The following is a 13,167-nucleotide window of genomic DNA, read 5'->3' as shown; positions in this document are numbered from 1 at the left end:
TATCCTTGTGGCTCCGGACTGGGCTCGAAGGTACTGGTATCCCGAGCTACTCAGCATGTCAGTCGGTCCCCCGATCCGTCTGCCCCTTCAGGAGGACCTTCTGTCGCAGCAGCAGGGGACGGTCCTCCACCCGAACCTGTCCAGTCTCCACCTCCATGCTTGGAGATTGAGCGGCGGCAGTTGAGGCCATTTGACTTGCCTCCTGAAGTCTGTGATGTTATTCTGGCAGCCAGGCGTCCCTCCACTAAGTCGGTATACGCCTGTCGGTGGAACAGATTTGTGGCATGGTGCACAGCAAAGGCTGTGGACCCTCTTTCTGCCCCTCTTTCGGAGGTTCTTCTGTTTCTTCTTTCTCTTGCCCAGCAGGGCTCTGCTCTGGGCACTATCAAGGGCTACCTTTCTGCCCTTTCAGCCTTTTTGAGGCTTCCTGATCAGCCTTCTTTGTTCAAATCCCCGATTGTAACTCGATTCTTGAAAGGCATCACTCACATGTTTCCACCTGTTCCGTTTGTGATGCCTCAGTGGGATTTGAACCTGGTTCTAACTTTCCTGATGTGTGCTCCCTTTGAGCCCCTTCATTCTTGCCCTCTCCGTCTCCTGACTTTAAAGACGGCTTTCCTGGTTGCCATCACCTCTGCCAGGAGGGTGAGTGAGCTCCAGGCTCTTTCTGTCCAACCTCCTTTCCTGTCCATTCATCCTGACAAGGTGGTTCTGAGGACTAGACCTTCTTTCCTGCCCAAGGTTGTTTCGGCCTTTCACATCGGGCAGTCCATCACCCTCCCTTCCTTCTTCCCGCCTCCGCATCCTTCAAAGGATGAAGAGCGGCTCCATCGTCTGGACCCAAAACGTGCACTTTCATTTTACATGGATCGCACACGCCAGTTCCGGGTGGATGACCAACTGTTTGTTGGCTACGTGGGTGCGAAGAAGGGATGGGCGGTTTGTAAACGAACCATCTCTCGATGGGTCGTCCTCTGCATCAAAGCGTGCTACTCTTTGGCTCGGAAGGAGCCTCCTGTTGGGCTGAGGGCTCATTCCACTCGGGCCACGGCGGCTACTACTGCCCTGGGCCGGGGAGTCCCCTTGCAGGACATTTGCCAAGCGGCTACGTGGGCCTCGCTGCACACCTTTGCGAGGCACTACTGCCTGGACAGTCAAGTCCGGAGGGATGGCTTCTTTGGCCGTTCTGTCCTCCAGGACTTTCTGGTGTAGTTTTGTATTGGTTCGCAGACCCACCACCGGGGTTGGTATTGCTGGGGTATGTATTCTAAGGTAAGGAATCTAACACTATCGTGTTTCTTTCAGATGAACAAGTTACTTACCTTCGGTAACGATATATCTGTAAGAAACATTAGTTAGTGTTAGATTCCTTACCGAACCCACCCATCCTCCCCGTTCTGCGAACTGATACCTAGGGTTGAAGTCATCCCTTTCAGGGCCCTAGTTTTTACATGGCACCAGTGTTGGTTCTCTCATGGCTCTGCGTCTCCTGGCGCGGAAAAGCTGTGTGCAAAGAACTGACGTCAGCGCGCGGAGGCGGCGTCTATATACTCCAGCGACGCCATCACGGCGCACGACGCCGACGACGGACGCGGAGCCGCAGGGGACGCCTGCAGACGACGCCTACCGACGCGCAGGGGTACTGCTACGCAAAAGTTTCCGGATCCAGACTGACGCCTGGGGATATTCTAAGGTAAGGAATCTAACACTAACTAATGTTTCTTACAGATATATCGTTACCGAAGGTAAGTAACTTGTTCTTTTGGTACGCTCACCCCCATGCTCCTGGTCTTCCTCACAGACCAACATCATCCCCCGAGTGGGAATTGAATCTATCTGAACACAATTTTCAAGAAATGGGGAACACCGCTAATAAACCTATTTGCATCTCCCCCTCAATGCAAAATGCCAACGCTTCGCATCCAGGCAACCTTGCAAACAGTCCCTAGGTAATGCTGTATGGATAGACCGGTCAGGGATATTTGCTTACGGGTTTCCCCCAATACAACTTCTCCACATGGTGATCAACAAATGCAACATCAGCCAAATTACAATGATTGCCCCAGTATTGGAACTTTAATAGATTCCCATGCTTTGTATCATTCCCCATCGTCGGAATGGGAGCCTCGGTAGTACAATAACCATAGAAACAAAAGAGAAACACAGGCCTAAGCCCTATCTCATTTTGTATCCTATCACTCTCTTTGTGTAAAAGAGACCAAACTTCTGCTAGGACCAATCAGAGCAGCCTCACCCTCTAGAACCTTCCTGAGAGAGCTCAGAGCCTCAGATTTTTCTACCGCACGTTGTGCTAGGGAGTCTCCACTGAGCTCTGCTCAGTTTTTCTTCTACAACTTATTGGATTTAGTGGATAATTTGGATTATTTCTACTTTTCAAGATGTCTGACAAGAAGGCCCTGTTCAGGTCCTGTGCCTCTTGTGGTAAAAAAACGACTTTTTGTTGAGGATAAGTATGACCATTGTATTTACTGCTTATATCCAGACCACAAGGCCACCGACTGCAAGATCTGTCGAACATTCTCTACCAAGACTCTCCGGGACAGAGAGGGTCGACTTTTGACCTTGCTTCAAAAGATGAAGACTCGGAAGGAGCTGGTTTCTTCAGATGAGGAGGATTCACCATCTATGGCATCCTCTCATAAGTCCAGGAAGAATGGTAGGTCTCCCCCCTGGTGCTTCTTCTTCAATAGAGCCCCCTCTTAAGGCCCCTGACAAGATCTCTGATAGGTCTGAGAGGGCTGGTCCCCTTCAATCTCCTCACGGAAGTGAAAAGGAGAGGCAGGGGCAGGCTTCTGGACTGGCGACTACTGCTAAGGACAAAAAGGTTTCCATTACTTCCTCTCCGTCCAAAAGAGAAAACCAGTGACAAACACTCTTCTGTCACTTCTGGTACTGGTCCGGAGAAAAAACAGCGTTCGTAGACGACGAAAACATCAGGTACGTCTACGACGGTTGCTTCTGCTAAAGTTCCCGCTGTTTTCTTTGGCTCGGTCGACTGGCTCGTCGGCGGTAGCTTTCTCCACGTCAACGTCTTCTTCTTCTTTCAAGATACCAGGTTCGTCGACTATTTCGGTTTCCACGTCGACGACAATGAGCTCCGGCAAGGTGCTGTCGACGGGCTCGTCGACTAAGACCACGTCGACGACCACGACTACTTCTACGTCTACAATGATGGTTGTGACAAGTTCGTCTACGAAGCCGTCGACGACGGCTGCTCTGTCGACGACGACCCTGTCGACGACCAAGACTCCGTCAACGAAGGGGAATATTCCGCCGACGACTGCTGCTCTGTCAACGAAGACGGTTTCACCGTCGACGACTGCGGCTCCATCGACTACGACGAAACTACATTTTCCTCTGAAAAAGATGATCACACCAGAAATGACATCTCCACGACGAGTGTTGTCGCATCCACCAAATATGCTCCTAGAGGAGGAGTCAGAAGAGGAAGAAGAGGAGTTTAGTCATTATGGGGATGCCTACAGTCCCTCAGACTTGAATGTGAAAATGCAGGACACTGACACAGAGGACTATTTCGAGCATGCACGTGAACAACCGGTGCACTATGCTTCAGAGGAGCAACGTCCTTCTGGTTTAGGACAGGACATGGTGGCCATGCCTGTCTCTCTACTATCTGATCTTCAACTAATGTTACAGGATTACAGAAACAGGTTTCCATTGGCGCCTTCTTCGCAGTCTACACAGCCTACTCCTCAGGGATTGCCACAAGCAGTTGCTAGTCAGCCTCCTTCGCAGGTGGTGTCCCACCTCCCAGTTCCGGTTCCTCTGGTCCGACCACGAATGCCGGATCCGGACCCAACCGATCCTGTCAATCTGGATACCTCTTCAGACGAGGAGGCGGTTCAAGTAGATCCCTTATCTGATCCATTACAGGACCCAGATCTGGATCGGGGTGACAGTGGCCTACAAGACCCAGACGCCACTGGTTGTGATGCATCTATATCCCCTCCTGTGTACATAGGGGGGTTCCATCACCTGATGGAGAGAGCGGCGAAAAGGTTTGGACTTCCGATTACAAGAGAGGAGTCTGAATGCTTCCTCTACGATTTTAAAGAGCAATACAGGAGATCCGTCCAGTCAATTCCGATCATCGAACATGTGTGGGAGGAAGGCATAAAGATCATGCAGAATCCAGCCACGGTGATTCCAGTCCTCCCCAGACTGGAAAAGAAGTACAAAGCTCCGGAAGGCAGTCCAGCTTGTCTTCTTGGTCAACCGAAGCCTGATTCAGTCATCTCTCAGGCCGCCCAAAGCAAGTCGAAGAATCCAACGACGCCTTTGCCTATGCCTCCAGACAAAGATGGTAGACGTCTGGATAATGTGGGGAAGAGGCTTTCCACCATGGCCAGCTTGCTGGTTAGAGCTGCCAATTCTCTCGCCATTCTGGGCAGATACGATCGCCAGATGTGGTGTGACATGGCACCGTATGTGGAACAATTGCCAGACGTAGCAAGAGAGGAAGCCAAGAGGGTGCTGACGGAAGGGGAAAAATCATCTTCAGAGGTCATCGACTGTGCGATGGACATCGCCTCCACGGCTTTTCGGGCCTTAGCAAGTTCAGCGGTGCTACGTCGCCAGGGCTGGTTGAGAGCCACCTGGTTTCGTCAGGAGTTCCAAAATAGGATCCTGGACCTCCCATTTGATGGCGAAATGCTTTTCGGCAAACATGTGGATGATGCCCTTCAAAACATAAAGAAGGATACCGACACGGCAAAGTCGCTGGGATCTCTAAACTATCGCAAGCTCCCATTTAAGGGCGTTCGAGGCAGGGGTTTCTCCTCGTATAGAGGCAACGCCCAGCAGCAATATTCGTCACAACCGTCCCAATCTTACAAGACCCAGTACTCTAATCAGCGGCAGGGACAGTCGGCATCTTACTCTCGCCAGACACCGCGAGGACGTCAGAACCGTCAAGGACGTGACGGCGGCAAACGACAATAGCGGCCTCCTGGCTCTTCCTTCTGTTCCTTCCCTCCCAGTAACATCAGTGGGGGGCAGGATTTCTTTTTGTCTGAGCAGCTGGAGTTGTATAACATCGGACCAGTGGGTCCTGAATATTGTACAGAGTGGCCATACGTTGGAATTTCAAGATCAACCTCCAACACGAGCTCCGGGGGCCATCCGCACGAAACATCTGGGTCTACTCCATCTAGAAGCCCATCAATTGTTCCTCAAAGAGGCAATAGAACCGGTTCCTCTTTCTCAAAGGGGCAGAGGTTTTTATTCCAGGTTCTTCCTGGTGCGGAAGACAACAGACTTGGTGCCCCATTCTAGACCTACGAGAGCTCAACACTTACCTCACCAAACTCTTTCAGGATGGTCACTCTCCAGGAAATCCTTCCTCTTTTAAACCCAGGCGACTACTTGGCTTCCCTGGATTTGGAAGATGCGTATTTCCACATTCCGATACACCCAGCTCACAGACAATATCTGCGGTTCACAGTGGGCAAGAGCCATTTCCAATTCAAGGTGCTTCCGTTTGGCCTGCGGTCTGCACCTCGGGTGTTCACCAAAGTGTTAGCACCTGTGGCAGCTTTTCGAAGGACTCATTCCCTAGAGGTGTTCCCTTACTTGGACGACTGGCTAGTCAAGGCTCCATCTTTCGAGGAAACCTCTCAGGCTGTTTCGACTTGCATTCAGTTATTCAGACACCTAGGCCTTCAATTAAACAAAAGCAAGTCCGTTCTGCTTCCCTCCAAGACCGCACGGTTTCTGGGGGCGATTTTTGGACACCACACAGTGCACGGCTCGTCCTTCAGAGGACCGTCAACGGAAGTTGATGATCTCAGCTCGCCGCCTGCTCCAGAAGACATGCTTGTCAGTCCGTCAATACAAGTCCCTTCTAGGGTCGATGTCATCCTGCATACCATTAATACCTCATTGCAGGCTGCGAATGCGCCCTTTGCAAGAAGAACTAGACAAGCAATGGCGCCAGGCAGACGGATCTTTCAACGACAAGGTGTTGGTAACTTCGGCAATGAGAGGCATGCGAATGGTGGCTGGTACAAGACAATATCGCACAAGGTCTGTCGTTCAGAATCTCGCCTTCCCCCCCTCATCATATCGGATGCTTCTTTGGAAGGCTGGGGAGCAGTGCTTTGCGAACTTCAAATCAGCGGACACTGGAGCGTGGTTCAGCGCCAGTGCCATATCAATTTGTTGGAGCTGAAGGCCATTCGGTTAGCCTTACAGGCTTTCCTTCCCAAGATTCACAACCGTTCAGTGCTGGTCCGGACAGACAACACGACGGCCATGCACTATGTCAACAAGCAAGGGGGAACGAGATCAGACTGTCCACAGAAGCTCAAACTCTGGGATTATGCCATCCTTCACAACATCAGTCTGAGAGCCGAACACCTGGCAGGCTCACTCAATGTCGAGGCAGACGCCCTGAGTCGACAGACGGAGGGGACGCACGAATGGGAATTGAATCAGTCCATTCTGGAGAGTGTTCTCGGTTTGGGGAACACCTACCATCGACCTGTTTGCCTCCCCAGTGAACGCCAAATGCCGGTTTTACGCAAGCAGGGTTCACCATCAGGTGTCCCTGGGGAATGCCCTTTCGATGGCCTGGTACAGCACATTCTTTTACGCTTTTCCTCCAATTCCCCTCATTCCTCGAGTACTCAAGAAGATGAAGGCGGAACCGTGCAAAATGATTCTCATTGCACCAGTGTGGCCCCGACAATTTTGGTACACGGAGCTCCTGCGGCTCTCCCAGGCTCCTCCGATCCGCTTACAGTCCATTCCGTCCCTGTTGTCCAGAAGTCAGGGGCAGGTTTACCATCCGGATCCAAAATCGCTCCACTTGACAGCGTGGCTCCTGAACAGAGTTCCGTCATCTAACTCTTTCCCAAGAATGCCGAGAGGTTTTGTCACAGGCTCGAGCACAGAGCACAAATAAGATTTACAAGGCAAAATGGAGAAGGTTCTACCTCTGGTGTCAAAGACAAGGACTCCATCCTTATAAATCTCTGCCTCACGAACTCTTGCCATATATTCTATCATTGGCTAAATCGGGGTTGGCACACTCGTCTGTGAAAGTCCATCTTGCGGCCATTTCAAGATTTCGGCGTACTTCAGGCCCGTCCTTATGGTCCTCTCGGATTGTTAAACAGTTCTTGAAGGGTCTGTTCAGGATGTTCCCTCCAGTTTGACGACCTCCTCCAGTTTGGCAGCTCAATCTTGTCCTGGCTCAACTCATGAAACCTCCATTTGAGCTGGTGCACAAAGCGGATTTAAAGTTACTCTCTTGGAAACTTGCTCTCCTTCTAGCTCTTACTTCTGCGAGAAGAGTTAGTGAACTTCAAGCCCTCTCCATAGTCCATCCATTCCTTCAATTCAAAAAGGATGTTCTTATTCTTCGCACCAATCCGAAGTTCATTCCGAAAGTACCATCTGAGTTTCACTTGAACGAACCCTTGATTTTAAAGTCTTTCTTTCCACGTCCTTCTACACCTGCGGAACGCACTCTACATTCTTTGGACGTTCAAAGATGTTTAAAATTCTACCTGGAACGTACAAGACCCTTTCGAAAATCTTCCCAGTTGTTTGTATCCTACAGCGCACCACGGATGGGATTTCCTTTAGCAAAGAGTGGCATTTCCCGCTGGATCTCCAGTGCCATTCAATTTTGCTGGTAAGCCTTTGAACAATAAGGTTTGTGCCCATTCTACAAGGTCTGTGGCATCTGTGGCTCTTTTCTCTGGAGTCGCCATTAAGGATATTTGCAGGGCAGCAACGTGGAGCAGTACTCTCACCTTCACAAAACATTACTGCCTAGAATCTGCAGGACGAGACGACGCGGCTGTTGGTCAGGCAGTTATGCTGAATCTCTTCCATTGAGAGGTGAGCTTTCCCTACGAACCCTCCATCCTGGTGAGCACATTTTGTTTCTTGTTTACTTTGCTGTAAGTGTATATACTTTATGCTTATGTGAGGCCATGTATCTACAAAATGTGTCTTGGTTATTACTGCTAGCTACTCTGATACAAAGCATGGGAATCTATGAAAGTTCCAATACTGGGGCAAGAAAACAAGTTACTTACCTGTAACTTTGGTTCCCCAGTATTGGTAACTTTCATAGATTCCCATGCGCCCACCCTCCTCCCCTGGGAAAGCTCAGCCTTTTTCACATGAGATAGTGGCGGTTTGCACAACGGCTACGAAAGTCTGAGGCTCTGAGCTCTCTCAGGAAGGTTCTAGAGGGTGAGGCTGCTCTGATTGGTCCTAGCAGAAGTTTGGTCTCTTTTACACAGAGAGTGATAGGATACAAAATGAGATGGGGCTTAGGCCTGTGTTTCTCTTTTGTTTCTATGGTTATTGTACTACCGAGGCTCCCATTCCGACGACGGGGAATGATACAAAGCATGGGAATCTATGAAAGTTACCAATACTGGGGAACTAAAGTTACAGTCAAGTAACTTGTTTTCTTCTCATTGCACCACAATGGGCCAGACAGACTTGGTTCTCAGAGAGAATGGAGATAACTCAATGAACAGTACAAAACTTCCAAAAAGGCAAGAACTGTTAACAATGCAAAACTGAAAGGTACTGCTCCCAGAACCCAAGAGCCTAAGCCTGGCGGCATGGCTCCTGACTTGAAATTTGCACACCTCAAACTACCAGAAAGCACAATGGCAGTGTTCAGAGAAACTAGAAAACCAACAAGAAAATGTTACACAGCAAAATGGAGAAGATACTCTCAATGGTGCCTTAAAAACATCTTAGATCACATGTGAAACAGTTCTAAAATACTTAATTTATTTACTGTAGAGTAAACTAAGCTACACAACTTTAAATTTACACTTAGCAGCAATAGTGGCATATACAAGAGGCGAAACAGAAGTTTTTTTCATGTCTCACGTAAGTCAAAAGGTTCCTAGAAGGAGCAAAAAGAATAGCACTTCTAAAAATGGTGCCAGCTCCTGCATGGAACCTAAATCTAGTGCTCACCCAGCTGATAAAAGCACCATCAGAACCACTAGACCAAGCAACGCCACAAATGCTCACACTAAAGACAGTGTTTTTGGTTGCAATTACATCTCTATGTAGATTTTGTGAATTGAGAGCGCTAACACTACAGGAACCCTGCTTCCAAATACACGACAGGATTGTCATGAGGTCATATCCACACTTTATGCCAGACATGGTATCAAAATTCCACATAAACCAAACTATTCCAATACCTCGTTTCTTTCAAAGACACAAGCAGAAAGAGCATTGCACACTCTTGGCGCTAGAAGAGCGGTCCTGTACTACATTGAAAAAATCAAAGAATACAGGAAAACAAAGCAATTCTTTGCATCTTTTGCTAAGTTTTCTGAGACGACCAGTAAACAAGAACACCATCGCCAGACTGATTGCACAAGCCATACAGTTATGCCAAAAACTAGTAGGACCAACATTGCAAAAAGCCCCACAGGCTCACTCAACAAGATAAAAAGGAGCAACAGTCTAATTTCTAGCAAATACTCCAATTCAAGGCATTTGCCTAGCAGCAACATTATCTTCAGTTCACACGTTTACAAAACATTACTGTGTGGACATTCAAATGAATAAAGGAGCACTAGTAAGTCGAAAGGACTTGCAACATCTATTCACAAACCAGGGCTCATCTTCCACACAGCCACCGCAAGACTAGCAAACCTCTACAAAGTCTATGCACTGCATGTGAATCCAGAAAAGATTCACGCTGGAAAAGGTATAGTTTTGTACCTGTCTTATGTAGTTTTGCAGCATGAATTTTTCTGGATTCACTAGCAAACCTACCCTCCACCAGAAAGATGAGGCAGGAGGAATGAAAAAAAAGAACCAAAGATAACTAACAAAGGTGGGAGCTTCTGTAGGAAGCACGTCTATCACAGGAGGACACCAAATGGTGGTATGTTGATGCCCACCAACAACAACAAAAGGGAAAAAATACAATTCTGGACCCAACCACTAGATGGTGGAATAATGTACAGCATGCGAATACAGAAAATTCTCCAAGCTGCAAAACACCAGCAGGTAACTAAATGTTCTCTTCTGGCAGAACACCTTCTAAGGGTTAACAGTCAAATTGCCGACCTCGGCAGGCAATTGCAGCAAATTCACGAGTTCGAACTACGTCCCCAAATTCTCCTTCCATACCTTGAACAATGGGGATTCCCACAAATGGACTTGTTTGCCACAGTCCACAACATAAAATGCCTACACTTCGCCTCCAGGTTCCCACACCCATTCTCCAAAGGCAATGCCCAATGGATAAACTAGTGAGGAACACTTGCCCACGCTTTTTCCACCTCTTCCATTTCTGGTTCGGAAGCTCAGGCAAACATCCCTAACACTGATTCTAGTAGCTTCCACATGGGCCCGTCAACCATGGTACACCGCCCTGTTCGAGCTGTCAATTGATCCACATCAAAAGCTGCATCTTTTAGGTTTAGCCGCTCTTTTAGGTTTCGGGCCCCAAAACTCTGGAACTCTATTCCTCTAGGTGTACGTTCCATCACAAACCACCTACAATTTCGAAAACAAGTAAAAACTTGGCTGTTTTCTTCTATTTAGGGTTCCGCGGTGTATAGATATCCTGCCGCATTCCTCCAGCTGTTATGTGATTGGACCTGTCTGCAAGCGCTGGGACGCCTCGTTGCTGGGGTAGCCATGCGCTATATAAGAGATACGTAACATAACATCTCCCCTCCAGGCCCCTCACTCCGTCATGGAGAAATCAGGCATCCAATTCCCAAAAAACGAAACCTAGGGATCTGGCTCCTGAAGTTAGAATTTGGTTATTTAAATCTACCCCCAGACTGTATGACTATTATAAAAAGCAAGGAAACCCACTACTAGTGTTATGCAGCAAAGTGGAAAATATTTGTTTTCTATTGTATTAACAATCAATCCTCTAGATGCTTCTGTACAAAACATCTGTTTCCTCTTGCACTTGCAGCAAACTGGACTGGTACATACATTACTCATTTGCACCTTGCAGCACTAGCTGCATATTTGGAAAACAGACAACATGTATTCTTATTTAAAGTTTTTGTGGTCAAAGCTTTCATGGAAGGCTTAAAAATACCACCAAGAATTCCCCCTGCACCAGTGTGGAATCTTAACATTGTCCTTAGAACTTTTTGAACACTGACATAATTGTCCTTTACAGCTTCCCATGGATAGTTGCTTTCCTCATTGCTATCACTTCATTAAGAAGAGTTGGTGAGTTGCAGGCATTAAACTCCATAAAGACAGGGTAGTTCTTCGCACCAATCCAAAATTCATTCTAAAAGTTGTTTCTGCTTTTCATATTAACCAATCAGTTGAGTTGCCTGTGTTTTTACCTCAACCTGATTCAATAGCAAAACAAGCTCTTCTCTCGCTTGATGTTAGAGCCTTATTGTACTACATTGAAAGGACAAAAGATTTTCACAAAACAACTGTTGCATTTGCTCCACCTCTCAAAGGCAACCCCATCTGTAAATCTGGCATCTCAAGATGGATTGTTAAATGCATTCAAACATGCTATGCTAAAGATAAAAACTTTATCCATACTTGAGAGAGAGCACCACTCGCAAAATAGAAGCTAGTATGGCCTTCATGCGGAACATTCCTCTAGCTGACATATGTAAGGCAGCTACATGTTCTACGCCGCACACATTTACCAAACACTTTTGTGCAAATGTGTTAGCAAGACCACAAGCTAATGTAGGCCCGCAATATATAAAACACTGGTTCAAACTGCAACATCTACAGGTTAGCCACAGCTTTGGGAGTATACTGTTTTGTAGTTTATGTGTATTAACAGCGAGCATGTCTTGAACGGATTGTTACTTACCCAGTGAGCATCTGTTGTCATGTAGAGCTGTAGTTTCACATGCACCCACCCACCTCCCCGGGCACCTATAGTTGTTTCATTTCTTAATTATACATTCATACACTTGGACATTTCTATTGTACACTTCATTCTCAATATCTTCTGGCGGAAAAATCGTGACAATTTAGTTGATGCCCATGCTCACTATCACCAAAAGGAGGAGTCATGTTACCTCATGACTGAAAAGACTTCTTCAAATAAAAACAACTTGCAAACATCCGGACTCAACACTAGATGGCAGGAGTATGCAAAGCATGTGACTCTACAGCACTGCAGACCAAGAACAGATGGTTACAGGGTAAGTAACTTAATCCGTATTATTGCTTGAAAAATCCATCTCCGGAACTTTTTTGCTCTAGTGTCCAAATTCTTATAAAAAGTCTATTTTTAGAAATTGGTGTTAGATTTCTTGTGTTGTCGCTTTCTTCCAGTTTTGGTGTTTAAAAGTTTTACACTTGTTCCTTTGTGCAAGCCTTGCTGCTCAGAGCCACAGCTACCCATGGTTGAGCTGAGGGTTTTACAGACTAAACCTACTGGACCTGAAGGAGTTGTGTATTACATGGTGAGGTTGCAAAACCACACCATAATGCACCTCATTTGCTCAGAATGCATTTCCTAATGAGATTTCTCATGTGCAAGATCACACGTTTGTGATGTTAGGTCTAACTTTTTCACACCGGTTTTACAGGTACATACCCTATTTGCTTGAGCGCTCCCCTTGGATTAAGACTTTTTATTTGTCTTCCTCAATGCAGGGCGCGGTGGTGGAAGTGGAGGCTACTATGGCCAGCAGGGTGGCATGGCAGGAAGTGGATGGCGTGGAATCTACTAGAGTGATTAAAATTGTACCCTGGCAGAAACAACTTTTCTTACTAAGCTTTTTTGTATTGCTGACTGTAATGATTAATCTGTTTTGAAAAATGTTCAGCAGCAGGCTGGGTTTGAGAACCTGTCTTTCTGTAGATTTTTAACTGTTTTATTCCATGTGTTGACTTTAAATAAATTTTTTTATCTAAGTTATTGGGTGTGTATTTTAAATAACTGAAAAGTGGTCAGAACTACAGATTTGTTTCCATACTGACTATCAGTAATTATTGATGTTCCTTCAAGCTTGTTCTTGCAAGTTTATTGATCAGTGCCCTTTTGCCCTTGAATTAAAGGTCTCATGCCATGTTTGCACCATGCAAGTTTTCCCCCAAAAGATTGTGGAAAGTCGGTTATTGCTTTTTGACTTGGGTGGCTGAATTTGCCAGGGTATGCTGTGATACCTA

At 47.0% G+C, this 13,167-nt stretch overlaps 1 protein-coding gene across 2 annotated transcripts in view; it reads left to right on the top strand.

Annotated features, from left to right (window-relative positions):
- HNRNPH3 (heterogeneous nuclear ribonucleoprotein H3) overlaps nt 1–12,912 on the top strand; it is a 147,660-nt gene extending 134,748 nt beyond the window's left edge. For both annotated transcript variants that reach the window (XM_086922158.1, XM_086922157.1), the window contains one exon: nt 12,652–12,912. In XM_086922158.1, coding sequence (XP_086778284.1) covers nt 12,652–12,728 — 77 coding nt within the window. In that variant the 3' untranslated portion in view covers nt 12,729–12,912. The remainder of the gene's footprint in view (nt 1–12,651) is intronic.
- Nucleotides 12,913–13,167: the final 255 nt, after the last annotated feature.

The sequence above is a fragment of the Lissotriton vulgaris genome, chromosome 5, assembly GCF_964263255.1.
Source record: "Lissotriton vulgaris chromosome 5, aLisVul1.2, whole genome shotgun sequence".
Classification (NCBI taxonomy): domain Eukaryota; kingdom Metazoa; phylum Chordata; class Amphibia; order Caudata; family Salamandridae; genus Lissotriton; species Lissotriton vulgaris.
Note: the sequence above shows the minus strand (reverse complement) of the source record. Positions and strands in the feature narration are given on the sequence as shown.